Source organism: Ursus maritimus, unplaced genomic scaffold (genome assembly GCF_017311325.1).
Source record: "Ursus maritimus isolate PB19 unplaced genomic scaffold, ASM1731132v1 scaffold_5, whole genome shotgun sequence".
NCBI lineage: Eukaryota > Metazoa > Chordata > Mammalia > Carnivora > Ursidae > Ursus > Ursus maritimus.
In genome coordinates, this window is record NW_024426663.1 from 31,938,943 (window position 1) to 31,951,804 (window position 12,862).

Here is a 12,862-nt window from a genome sequence, read left to right on the forward strand (position 1 = left end):
AATGCAACTGATTTCTGAGACTTGATTTTGTATCCTGCCACATTACTGAATTGTTCTATGAGTTCTAGTAATTTGAGGGTGGAGCCTTTTGGGTTTTCCATGTAGAGTATCATGCCATCTGCGAAGAGAGACAGTTTGACTTCTTCTTTGCTGATTTGAATACCTTTTATTCCTTTTTGTTGTCCGGTTGCTGTTGCAAGTACTTCTAGTACTATGTTGAATAATAATGGCGAGAGTGGGCATCCTTGTTGTGTTCCTGATCTTAAGGGAAAGGCTTTCAGCTTTTCCCCATTGAGAATGATATTTGCCATAGGCTTTTCATAGATGGTTTTTTGAAATTGAGGAATGTACCCTCTATGCCAACACTCTGAAGGATTTTAATCAGGAAAGGATGCTGTATTTTGTCAAATGCTTTTTCTACATCAATTGAGAGGATCATATGGTTCTTGACTCTTTTCTTGTTGATACGATCTATCACACTGATCGATTTGCAAATGTTGAACCACCCTTACCTCCCAGGGATGAATCCCACTTGGTCATGATGAATAATCATTTTAATGTACTGTTGGATCCTATTAGCTAGGATCTTGTTGAGAATTTTGGCGTCCATATTCATCAGGGATATCGGTAATTCTCCTTTTTGATGGGGTCTTTGCCTGGTTTGGGGATCAAGGTAATCCTGGCCTCATAGAATGAGTTTCATAGTTTTCCCTCTGTGTCTGTTTTTTGAAAGAGCTTCAGGAGAATAGGTATTATTTCTTCTTTGAATGTTTGGTAGAATTCCCCAGGGAATCCGTCAGGCCCCGGAGTCTTGTTTGGGGGGAGGTTTTTGATCACTGCTTCAATCTCTTCATAATTAATTGGTCTGTTTAAAAAAATCAATTTCTTCCTGTTTGTCTTGGTAGTTTATAGGTTTTCAGGAAGGCATCCATTTCTTCCAGGTTGTTTAATTTATTGGCATAAAGCTGTTGATACAAGTTTCTAATGATCCTTCCTATTTCATTGGTGTTGGTTGTGACCTCTCCCCTTCATTCATAATATGATTAATTTGGGTCCTTTCTCTATTCTTTTGAATAAGTCTTGCCAGTGGCTTATCGATCTTATTTATTCTTTCAAAGAACCAGCTTCTAGTTCTGTTGATCTGCTCTCCTGTGGTTCTGGTTTCTAATTCATTGATCTCTGCTCTAATCTTGATCACCTGCCTTCTTGTGCGTGGGTTAGGCCTGTTCTTCTGTTCCAGCTCCAGCTTCTTGAGTTGAGAATATATAAATTGCATTTTAGATTTTCTCTTCTTTTGAGTGAGGCTTGGATGGCTATGTACTTCCCCCTTAGGACTGCCTTTGCAGTGTCCCATAGGTTTTGGACTGATGTGTTTTCATTCTCGTTGGTCTCCATAAATTGTTTAAATTGATTTTTAATTTCCTGGTTTACCCAATCATTCTTGAGCAGGATGGTTATTAGTTTCAAGTGTTTGAGTTTCTTCCAAATTTTTTCCTTGTGATTGAGTTCCAATTTCAAAGCATTGTAGCCTGAGAACATGCAGGGAATAATTTCAGTCTTTTCGTATCGGTTGAGACCTGTTTTGTGACCCAGTATGTGGTCTATTCTGGAGAAAGTTCCATGTGCATTCGAAAAGAATGAGTATTCTGTTGTTCTAGGGTGTAGTGTTCTGTATATATCTATGAGGTCCATCTGGTCCAGTATGTCATTCAAAGCTCTTGTTTCTTTGTTGATTTTCTGTTTAGGTGATTTGTCTATTACTGAGAGTGGAGTGTTGAGGTCCCCTACTATTAACATATTTTTATCTATATGTCTCTTTATTCTGGTTAAGAGTTGGCTTGTGGGGTACGCCTGGGTGGCTCAGTCGTTAAGTGTCTGCCTTTGGCTCAGGCCGTGATCCTGGATCCCTGGGATCGAGTCCTGCATCAGGCTCTTCCGCTTGGAGCCTGCTTCTTCCTCTCCCACTCCCCCTGCTTGTGTTCCCTCTCTCACTGTGTCTCTCTCTATCAAATAAATTAATAAAGTCTTAAAAAAAAAATAAAGTTGGCTTGTGTATCTAGCTGCTCCCCTGTTGGGGGCAGAGATATTTATAATTGTCATACCCACTTTTATTCTTTAGAATAATAAAGTGTAGGGGCGCCTGGGTGGCACAGCGGTTGGGCGTCTGCCTTCGGCTCAGGGCGTGATCCTGGCGTTATGGGATCGAGCCCCACATCAGGCTCTTCTGCTATGAGCCTGCTTCTTTCTCTCCCACTCCCCCTGCTTGTGTTCCCTCTCTCGCTGGCTGTCTCTATCTCTGTCGAATAAATAAAATCTTAAAAAAAAAAAAAAGAATAATAAAGTGTCCTTCTGTGTCTCTAACTACAATCTTTAGTTTAAAATCTAATCTGTCTGATATGAGAATTGCTACCCCAGCTTTCTTTTGAGGTCCATTGGCATGAAAATGGTTTTCCATCCCTTCACTTTCAGACTGGATTTATCTTTAGGTTCAAGTTGAGTCTCTTGTAGACAGGAAATGGTGGGGTCATGTCTTATTATCCATTCTGCAACACTGTGGAGTTTTATGGGAGCATTTAGGCCATTCACATTGAAAGTGATTATTGAGAAATATGATTTTAATGATGTCATGTTGCCTGTGAAGTCTTTGTTTTCTATCGATTGTGACTTTCTGTTCTGTATCACTCTTGGGGCCTTTTTACTTTTATAGAACCCCCCTTAATATCTCCTGTAGGGCTGGTTTGGTGGTTGAATTTGGTCAGTTTCTGCCGATCTGGAAGGTCCTTATCTCTCCATCAATTCTGAATGACAGCCTTGCTGGATAAAGAATCCTTGGCTACATGTTTTTCTCGGATAGAGCTTTGAAAATACGCTGCACTCTTCCTATCCTGCCAGGTCTCTGTAGACAGGTCTGACGTTATTCTGATATTTTTCCCTCTGTACATAAGGATTTTCTTCGCCCTGGCCACTTTCAAAACTGTATCCTTGGATCTAATATTTGCAAATTGCACTAGACGTGATGTGGTGTAGGTTTGCTGTGATTGACCTTGGGAGGGGTCCTCTCTGCCTTTTGGACACGAATGCTTGTTTCCTTTGCCAGATTAGGGAAGTTCTCAGCTACAATTTGTTCAAATATCTCTTCTAGACCTCTCTCTTTCTCCACCCCTTTGGGGATGCTGATAATTCTGACATTGGAGTGTTTCTTTGAGTCCGTAATCTCCCGTCATCTATATTCTTGAGATTGGGTTTTTTTGAGCCAAGTTTCTGTTTTAACTTCTACCATCCCATCCTCCAATTCACTAATTCGTTCTTCTGCCTCATTTACCCTGGCCGTCAGAGCATCTAGTTTAGACTGCATTTGATTCATAGCATTTTTAATTTCTGGCAGATTCGCTCTCTTTTCCACCCTTAGATATTCTATATTCTCGTTAGTATTTTTGTTAATATTTTTTTCAAGCCTACATATCATCTTGACCATTGTTACTCTGAACTCCATTTCTGACAATTTGGTTATATCCATATCCATCAGTTCTGTGGCAGAGGCCACTGACTCATTATCTTTTCTTTGCTGGGGGGGATTTCTCCTTCTCGTCATTCTGATGAGGAGAGGTTGCGGGGATGCCCAGAGACCAAATTATTGACCAGGACCCAGGCAGTGTACACTTGTTTTACAGGGACGTTAGGGATGTGGGCTTCTTGATTTTTCAGCCTGCCTTCTGGGGGAGGGGCCTGCCGCACCGATACTCAGGAAACCATGTTTGGGTAGAGTGTCCATGTCCCCTGTGAGGGGGGATGGGGATGGGCACAATGTGAGCTGATATTTCCGGGCTTTTGTTCCCTGGCGGCTTTCACTGCTACTTTTCTGTGGCTCTTCTGAGAGTTAGAGCATCAATGGCTGTATCCTAGCCTCTGTCTCAGAGCAAGAGATTGCAGTCCGCTCTCTACTGAGCTCTCTTGGCCACTTTAACTGTTTCTGTGTGTGCTGCTAAAAACCCTGCAGCGTCCTGGGTTGTGCACCCCACAGCTGCTCTCCCAGCCCTCACTTCCAGGGCCGGTGAGTCTCTGTCCTTTGTGCTTCTAACACCGCCAGCTCCCTCCTTGCCACGCACGCTCCTGAGCTCCCTGTTTCAGTGTGGTTCACGCGCGCGCTCCGGAGTTCCGGTTTTCAGTCTGGTTGCAAGCGCTCCCAAGCTCTTTGTTTCAGTCTAGTTCGACTGTGCGCTCCGGAGCTCTGGTTTTCAGTCTGGATGCGCGCCCGCTCCCGAGTTCCCGGATTTTGTCCGGTTCCAGTGAGCGCTGCGGAGTTCCGGTTTTGAGTCTGGTTGCACGTGCGCTCCCAGGCTCACGGTCTCAGTCTGCTTTCTCGCGGGTGCCGGTCAGTGAGTCTGGCCAGCTCCCCAGTGCAAGTGGCTATTGCTTCCCTGTGCCCAACCATGGCATCTCCCTCCTCCTTCCGCTTATCTTCCGATATATGTGCGTGGATTCCAGGCTCCCCGTCTCATACCTCAATACTCAGTGCTGGAGATGTTCGTTTGTAGAGATCCAGATGTATCTTCCTGCGTCTCAGGCTGATTCCGTGGGTTTTCAGGATGGTCTGGTAGATATCCAGGTTGACTCAGGGGACAAGCTGAAAAGGGGGTCCCCTGCTCTTCCACCATCTTTTCACCAGCTGCCTTACTTTCAAGTCTAAATAGTTAGTCTGCTAGTTTTATGGCATGCAGGAAGAAGACAGAAGACTCTTGAGTCAGGGACAGAGAACTTTATTAGTCACAGAAATAGCAATAGCCAGGATGTCAGTATTATTTTTTGTTATTTCCTCAAGACCCAGTTCCCACAGGATGACCTAAAGGGAGGCAGGTAACAGCTACACACGCAGGGGAACCCTGTGCTTAGAAAACACATATATTTTGGGGCGCCTGGGTGGCACAGTGGTTGGGCGTCTGCCTTCGGCTCAGGGTGTGATCCTGGCGTTGTGGGATTGAGCCCCACATCAGGCTCCTCTGCTGTGAGCCTGCTTCTTCCTCTCCCACTCCTCCTGCTTGTGTTCCCTCTCTCACTGGCTGTCTCTATCTCTGTCGAATAAATAAATAAAATCTTTAATAAAAAAAAAAAGAAAATACATATATTTTATAGTGGGCAGTAAGTATCCCTGCTGTTTGCTCTGAAAAGAGACATTATCTTCCAGGGTTATAAGCAGACCTGCCTTTTGATCCAGAAGGAGACACTGTCTCTGTCTTTTGAAACTATTGATTATATCAGTATCTTTGAAAACATAGTCCAGAACAAAGACGGTCACTGCCTCTCCTAACAAAATATGTAGACAGGTGAAAGACCCATGAAGAATTATCTCCCAACAGTTAATATATATTAAATTCTTGAGTAAATCTTAAAAACAGATTTATAATAAATTACACTGGGGTCAGTTATGCACTCTTTAATTGGTATCCCCATTTGTCTTATAATCTCAAGATTGGCTCAGTGTTGAATAAAGAATCATCTTCAGTTCTCCTAATCTTAAAATTTTACTAAAAGTGATACCTTAATTGATCAAAATTAACAGGCTCCAAAGGGTACAAATTGACAGCACGGGCTTCCTAATATGCACTAAGAAGGACACAGCAGTACTAATGTTTTATTCCTGGCAGAATGTTTGGCCCCAGTCTGATCATGAGAAGACAGTCTGATGAATGTAAATTGAAAGACATTCTGCAAAACAAATGCCTGGGGCTTTTCAGAAATTGAAAAGAAATGTAAATGTAAGGAAAATGAGTGATTTTAAGTCAAAAGTTGAGGTACTATTTTAGTTTAAACAATTCTAAAGATACCAGAAAACTAAAGTAATATGATCTTTAGCAGGATTCTGGATCTAAAAACAAAAAGTTAAAAAAGACATCATTAGGAAATCTAGAAAAATTTTAATATAGACTATATGTTATTAGAAAAAAGTATTGTGTCAGCTTGAATTTTTCTGAGATGGGATCTTTGAAAATAGTTACGTAGGACAATGTTCTTATGTTTAGGAAGTACAGGCTGAAGTATTTAGGATTGAAGTGTCATGATATGTGCCTCTTGCTCTAGTGCTTTACCTCCTACACACACATACACGTATGTTGTTACAGTTTGTGTACTTTGACCAGTAGATGCCACGATGGGGTTAGATGTATAGGAGATTTATTGGGGGAAATACCTGTGAAGAATAGAGAAGAAAAGAGAGCAGTGGGAGAGAACAGTCCGACCACAGGGCAGGTCTGACATCTGGCTATCAAGGAAAGGATAAAAGAAGAATTGGGTAGGAAGAATCTCAGACTACAGCATAGTTCCGAAAGAGGTTTGGCAAAGCTGATGGGGAGTCCTCAAGCCAAAGTCACCTGTTGGAGAAGTCCCACAAGTCTTAGAAGAATAACCTACGTTAGTATTTCTGCTGTACTCAGCCATTAGCTGGGCCTTGAGAGACCATAGCAGTAGACAAGATGAGCACCTGTTGGCGCTGTCAGTTAATTATGCTCTTCGTAGTAGATCCCAATGGCACGTTCCCATAGCCACACGTATAATGTGTGTACACGCACATGTTTGAAGAAAAAAAGGCAAGTGTGGCAAGGTGTTCACATTTGGTGAATCTAGGTGAAGGGTACATAGATATTTGTACTACTCTTTCACCTTTTTTTTTATAGATTTGAGATTTTTCCAAATGACAAGTTGTTGGGGGGGGGGAATAATATATATATATATATATATATATTATTTTATATATATATTTATATATACTTATTCTTTATTTTATTATTTGCATTAGATACATGATGATTCATCACCTATCAGCTCTCTATTAACCCTACATTGTTATTCAACCTAGTAACTACCTGCACACACATATATATATAACTATATATATTATTCTCCCCCAACAACTTGTCATTTGGAAAAATCTCAAATCTATAGAAAAGGTGAAAGAATAGTACAATAAATATCTATGTACCCTTCACCTAGATTCACCAAATGTGAACACCTTGCCACACTTGCCTTTTTTAATATGTATAATTTGTTATATTAGATAAAATATTGTATGAATGTTAAGTTTCCAGAGTGCATTAACACTATTGATTGTGCAGGGAAATATTGTTTTAGGAAGTATGTGCTGAAATTTTTACAGTGCATGTGTATGATCAAGGACTTGTATCCAGAATATGTAAAGAACTACAAATCAATGATAAAAACTAACAACCCAATAAAAAAAATGGGCAAAGGACTTGAGTGGATACTTCACCAAGAAAGATATATGAATTGGTCCAGTGAGCACGTGAAAAGATGGTCAGTCTCATTGGTTATCAGGGAAATGCAAATTAAAATTACAAACAGACTATTTCATACCCACAGGAATGGCTAAAATTAAGAAGAATGATGGCAAATACTGTTTGAGGATGTGGAACAACTGGAACTCTTTATCCAGTGGAATGAGAACATTTGTCCCCTAAAGACTTGTTCAAAATGTTTATAGCAGCTAAATTCATACTAGCCCTAAACTAGAAATAATCTAATTGCTCATTCACAGGTGGATAGAAAAACCAGCTGGCACATTTATACAAAGGAGTTTAGCCAAAAAAAGAAAGAAAAAAAGAAAGTGAGCCAGTATACCCAACAACATGAATGAATATCAGAAACTTTATGTTGAGGAAAAGAATCCATGCTATTTATATGAGATTCAAAAATAGGCAGAATGAATCTGTGGTGACAAATATGAGAACAGGTTGTTTATGGGGGATGGGGAATATATGCAAGTGTATATGGTTATCAGAACTCACTGTACACTTAAGACGAGTGTTTTTATTCTATATAAATTTTACTTAATAAAATTATAAAGTGGCTTCTGTTTTAGGTAATGTCATTACATTAAGCTTTTTAGGGCTTCAGGGCTTTGGGACTCTGATAGACATAGATACTGTAACAGACTGGAGCTATTGAAATATGTATAAAAAGTAGAATTAAAAGTAGTCAAAAAAGCATATGAGAATTGCTACTTAGAAATAGTTATTGGCTTTTTTTTCTCCTTTAAATCCTCTTTAGTTTACATCAACATTCAAATGTTCATAATAAAATTTTTTTATCGCAATAGCATTTTGGTAGTGCGCTCCTGTTCTTTTAACATCACAACTATATGAATTAAGGCAGAAGTCCATATTTCACAGGTCAGCAAACTTAGGAGTTCAGTATTGTGTGAACTGTATTAGGTAAAGTGAAGCCGGACAAAAATTACGTCTTCTAATTCTTTTCTTTTTTAAATTTTTAAAAAAATTTTATTTGAGCGAGAGAGCAAGAGAAAGAGAACATGAGTGGGGTGAAGGGCAGAGGCAGAGGGAGAAGCAGGCTCCCAGTTGAGCAGAGAGCCCAACGTGGGGCTCAATCCCAGGATTCTAGGATCATGACTTGAGCCAAGGCAAACCCTTAACTAACTGAGCCACTCGGGCCCCGCATCTTCTAATTCTTGACGAAGGCTTCTTTACATGGCTCTCAGTACCTTCCAGGTGTTTGTTCTCTTTGTGTGGCAACCTAAGTCACCCAAAGTAGTATTCTCAGTTTGAAGCACACTGTTCATCACCCTTCATTACATTCTTAACTCTGTTAACTTACCAGCAGAAGAGTGACTCTAGAAGTGTAAGTGCAGTAGCATTAATTCTGTGCTAGAACAGGGCCAAATTCCATGTTATAATAGCTTTTTAGATCTGTTTATTCTGTACGTAGTAACATGTTATTTTTGTCTGAGTTTTTTTTTCCTTTGTCTTTGTCTTAGGCACAAACTGTCACAGTATGGAGGCAAGCTGATAAACACAAGATACCTCGAATCTGTTTTTTAAACAAAATGGACAAAACTGGAGCAAGGTATTTTAAGTGTTTTTTTTTTTTTCTTCACATACTAAAGTAGAAATACAATTTGAGCTTTAATGGACTATAACTTAAATTTACAAACAGCTATTCCCTATAGAGTATAAATATTCCATGGAATCTCAATTCAATCCCATTAAAAAGTTTCAAAGCAGGTAGTTCCTAGGTTGAATAACAATGTAGGATTAATAGAGAGCTGATAGGTGATGAATTATCATGTATCCAATGCAGAGAGACTGTATCCTGTTTTCTAGAATCCTGACAGAGTGATGTCTTGCTGATTCCACTGGTTCTGTCTAGAGCAGTATGAAATAATCCCTATATTGCTGAAGGCTATGGTGCTCCCCACCATTGCTAAAAGTGGAGGGTAGATGATTGTTTCCTGTCCCCTGATTTCCTTTAGCTACTGGCTAATTGCTCTCACTCAGAGGGAACTGGGAGAGAATGTAAATGTTTTAAGACCTGCATAGAGGGCAAAAAAGTTAGTACTAAGATGTGGTATTAATGCTCAAAGACTCACAGAATGGTAATCCAAAATGGAACCATGGTTCTGAGAACAGAATTCAGAGAATCAAGAATATAAAGGATTTTGGGGTAATGTGATAAGGAGAGAGAGATCCTGGTCTGTGGTGTGAGAGTGGCAAAAACAAAACATAAACTATCCCTCTACTAAAACCACACAGTATGCTCTCTGTTTATGTAATTTTCTACAGTAATTCTAAAGCTCATAACATGATACTAAGAATGTCTATTAAAAAGGTATGGAAAAATTAGGCTGCCTTTTGGGAAAAAGATGGGAGTTGTGTGTGATAGCACATGTAGTTAGAAGAAAGAATCCTTAAATCATAATCACAAATCATGCATTTGAATCTCATAACTGCAACTTATTATCAGTGGCCTTGATCAGTTTATTTAATCTTAATTTCAGACTATAGGTAAGTGACGTTTACAATAATACTACTCTAGATACCTTTGTGGCAGGGTTGTGGTAGATCTCAAGCACTGTTATATGAAATTGACATTGAAAATTTATTGTCCTATGGAAAACTGTTAAATGGTGAACATTAGAGAGAGTAAAAAGGGTTGTAATTTTAGGGAACGTTCTTAAACCTGGTTTAAGAATCTTAACATTTTTAACTCTTATTTTGCTTTCTGCAGTTTTAAGTATGCTGTTGAAAGCATCAGAGAGAAGTTGAAGGCAAAGCCTTTGCTTTTACAGGTTGGTTGATATTTGGTTGATTAATAGCAACAACTCCAGGGGCACCTAAGTGGCTCATTCGTCAGTCTGACTCTTTTTTTTTTTTTTTTAAGATTTTATTTATTTATTCGACAGAGATAGAGACAGCCAGCGAGAGAGGGAACACAAGCAGGGGGAGTGGGAGAGAAAGAAGCAGGCTCACAGCGGAAGAGCCTGATGTGGGGCTCGATCCCGTAATGCCGGGATCACGCCCTGAGCCGAAGGCAGACGCTTAACCGCTGTGCCACCCAGGCGGCCCCATCAGTCTGACTCTTGATTCTGGGTCAGGTCATGATCTCAGGGTCGTGGGATCATGGGGGAGCCTGCTTAAGATTCTCTCGCTCTGCCCCTTCCTATGTGCTGGCACATGCCTGTGTTCACCTGCTCTATTTCTTTCTCTCTTTCTCTTAAAAAAAAAAAAAAAAAACCTTCAGATTTCCTCATCAGTTTATTTTATTGTGACTTATGTATTTCTAAAACTATCTCAAATCTTTTTTGAAAAACTTGGCATACAAATAAAAATAGATATAGACTATGGTAATAATGATAATAGACATTTGGGAGAAAGTAGGGAAAGATAAGCTTTATCAACGATTCAGTTGTAATTGAGTGGTCATTGAACAAAGTTAATCTCACTCTGACTTGCAGTTACCACTTGGTGAAGGCAAAGCTTTCAAAGGCGTTGTGGATGTTGTAAGTAAAGAAAAACTTCTTTGGAATCGTCAATCAGAGGATGGAAAAGACTTTGAGAGGAAACCCCTCTTGGAAATGAGTGATGCTGAATTGCTGAAGGAGACAACTGAAGCAAGGAATGACTTAATTGAACAGGTAAAATAAATATGTGGAGTTTACATTCGCATAAGTATTTAGAAACTTTTTAAAAAATATTTTATAAGTTACGAAATTTTTATAAAATTGTATCTGGAATAGGTCAAGTGTAATGAGTAATAGAATGAACACCAATGTTTGCACCACTCAGACTAAGAAAGAGAATATTAGCAGATTTCTTGAATCTCTGTGTGCCATTTACTGTTTATCTCTCTCTCTTTTCCACTAATCATTTACACCTCCCACCACCACTGTCCTGACTGTAGTGTTTTGCCTTCGTTTGCTTTGCTTTATACTTCGCTACAAATGTGTGGGTTCATGAAGGACTTCTTTTTCCATGTTTTTGAACTTTACATAAATGGAATGATAATTATTTGTATTTTGTAACATTTTGTTGCAGATTCATTCCTGTTATGTGTGGTTATGCTTCACTTTCAATCTTGTATAATGTGCCAGTATTGTTATACCACAGTTTATTGTCTCTTCTTCTGTGGATGCACTTTGAGATTATGTCTTCTTTTTTTTTTTTTTTTTTTTTAAAGATTTTATTTATTTATTTGACAGAGATAGAGACAGCCAGTGAGAGAGGGAACACAGCAGGGGAGTGGGAGAGGAAGAAGCAGGCTCATAGCGGAGGAGCCCGATGTGGGACTCGATCCCGGTACACCGGGATCACGCCCTGAGCCGAAGGCAGACGCTTTAACGACTGCGCTACCCAGGCGCCCCTATGTCTTCTTTTTTGCTCTTAGAAACAGTGTTGATGTGAACATCTTTGTATATATCTCCTTGTGTATATGTGTAAGAATTTGTTTAGGGTTACACCAGGGAATGGAATTGCTGGGTCAAAGGGTATGGTATGTACATCTTTTACTTAGTCAAATGTCACATTAACTTAGAAAAGTTTAAAACCATTAATTTTATAGTTTAATAGAGAACTCTGGACCTCTTCCACCCTCAAAGTTTTTTTTTTTTTTAAGATTTTATTTATTTGAAAGAGAGACAGAAAGAGCCCAAGCAGGGGGAAGGACAGAGGGGAGAGAGAGAAGCAGACTTCCCACTGAGCTGGGAGCCCGACTTGGGGCTTGATCCCAGGACCCTGGGATTGTGACCTGAGCCGAAGGCAGACGCTTAACCTACTGAGCCACTCAGGCGCCCTCACCCTCAAAGTTTCAATGGAAAATAGTAAGATCATTAATATTTAGAATATTTATATAGTACTGTTCATATATAGATTAATAAGTAAAATATGCCTTAAATAAAGTCTCTGAATCTTATGGTAGAGAAAAAGATTTAAGTCCGAACCATTTGATTTTTTTACTTCTAAACTGTTCAAAATAGATCCTCTCATCATTTTTTTCATTTATCTTTTGTATGAATTTATTTTTGCAGTATTATTCTCCATTATACTACATAGGAATCATCATCTTTATCATTAACAGTATGTTGATTGTTATTTTTATTATTGGGTAACAGTTACTGAGGACCCACGATGATCTAGTTTAAGTGCTTTACATATATTACTTAATCCTCACAACAACTTATATTATCCTTGTTTTACTGGTGGGGAAACAGAAGCTTAGAATCCTTAAATAACTTGTGATACGCTAAGAAGTAGCAGAGGTGGAAATCTGAGCCCAGGTCTGTCTTCACTTGGAGATAGAGCTCTTACCCACTTCCCTGTACCACTTCTTTAATTTGGGAGGCCCTAAACCGAGTAAAAGTGGAATTGACATTTATTAATCAATAATTGGGTAAATAATTGGTTCCCCTTTGAAGTTTTTTTGTTGTCTTATGCATGTCTTAGGATGTGATGGTATATAATGAAAATAAAGAAAATCCGAGACTATCTGTACAAAATAATAAAGTGCTAATTACAAGGAATATCCCCCAAGGAATATATAAAAATAAGACCACATCACACCC

At 39.3% G+C, this 12,862-nt stretch overlaps 1 protein-coding gene across 11 annotated transcripts in view; it reads left to right on the forward strand.

Annotated features, from left to right (window-relative positions):
* Positions 1–12,862, forward strand: part of GFM2 (GTP dependent ribosome recycling factor mitochondrial 2) — a 67,611-nt gene that overhangs the window by 25,146 nt on the left and 29,603 nt on the right. For all 11 annotated transcript variants that reach the window (XR_005832469.1, XM_040622185.1, XM_040622186.1 and 8 more), the window contains 3 exons: positions 8,783–8,871; positions 10,033–10,093; positions 10,760–10,939. Coding sequence is in view for 10 of the 11 variants with exons in the window: in XM_040622185.1 (XP_040478119.1) it covers positions 8,783–8,871; positions 10,033–10,093; positions 10,760–10,939 (330 nt within the window). In the remaining variant the exon portion in view is untranslated. The remainder of the gene's footprint in view (positions 1–8,782; positions 8,872–10,032; positions 10,094–10,759; positions 10,940–12,862) is intronic.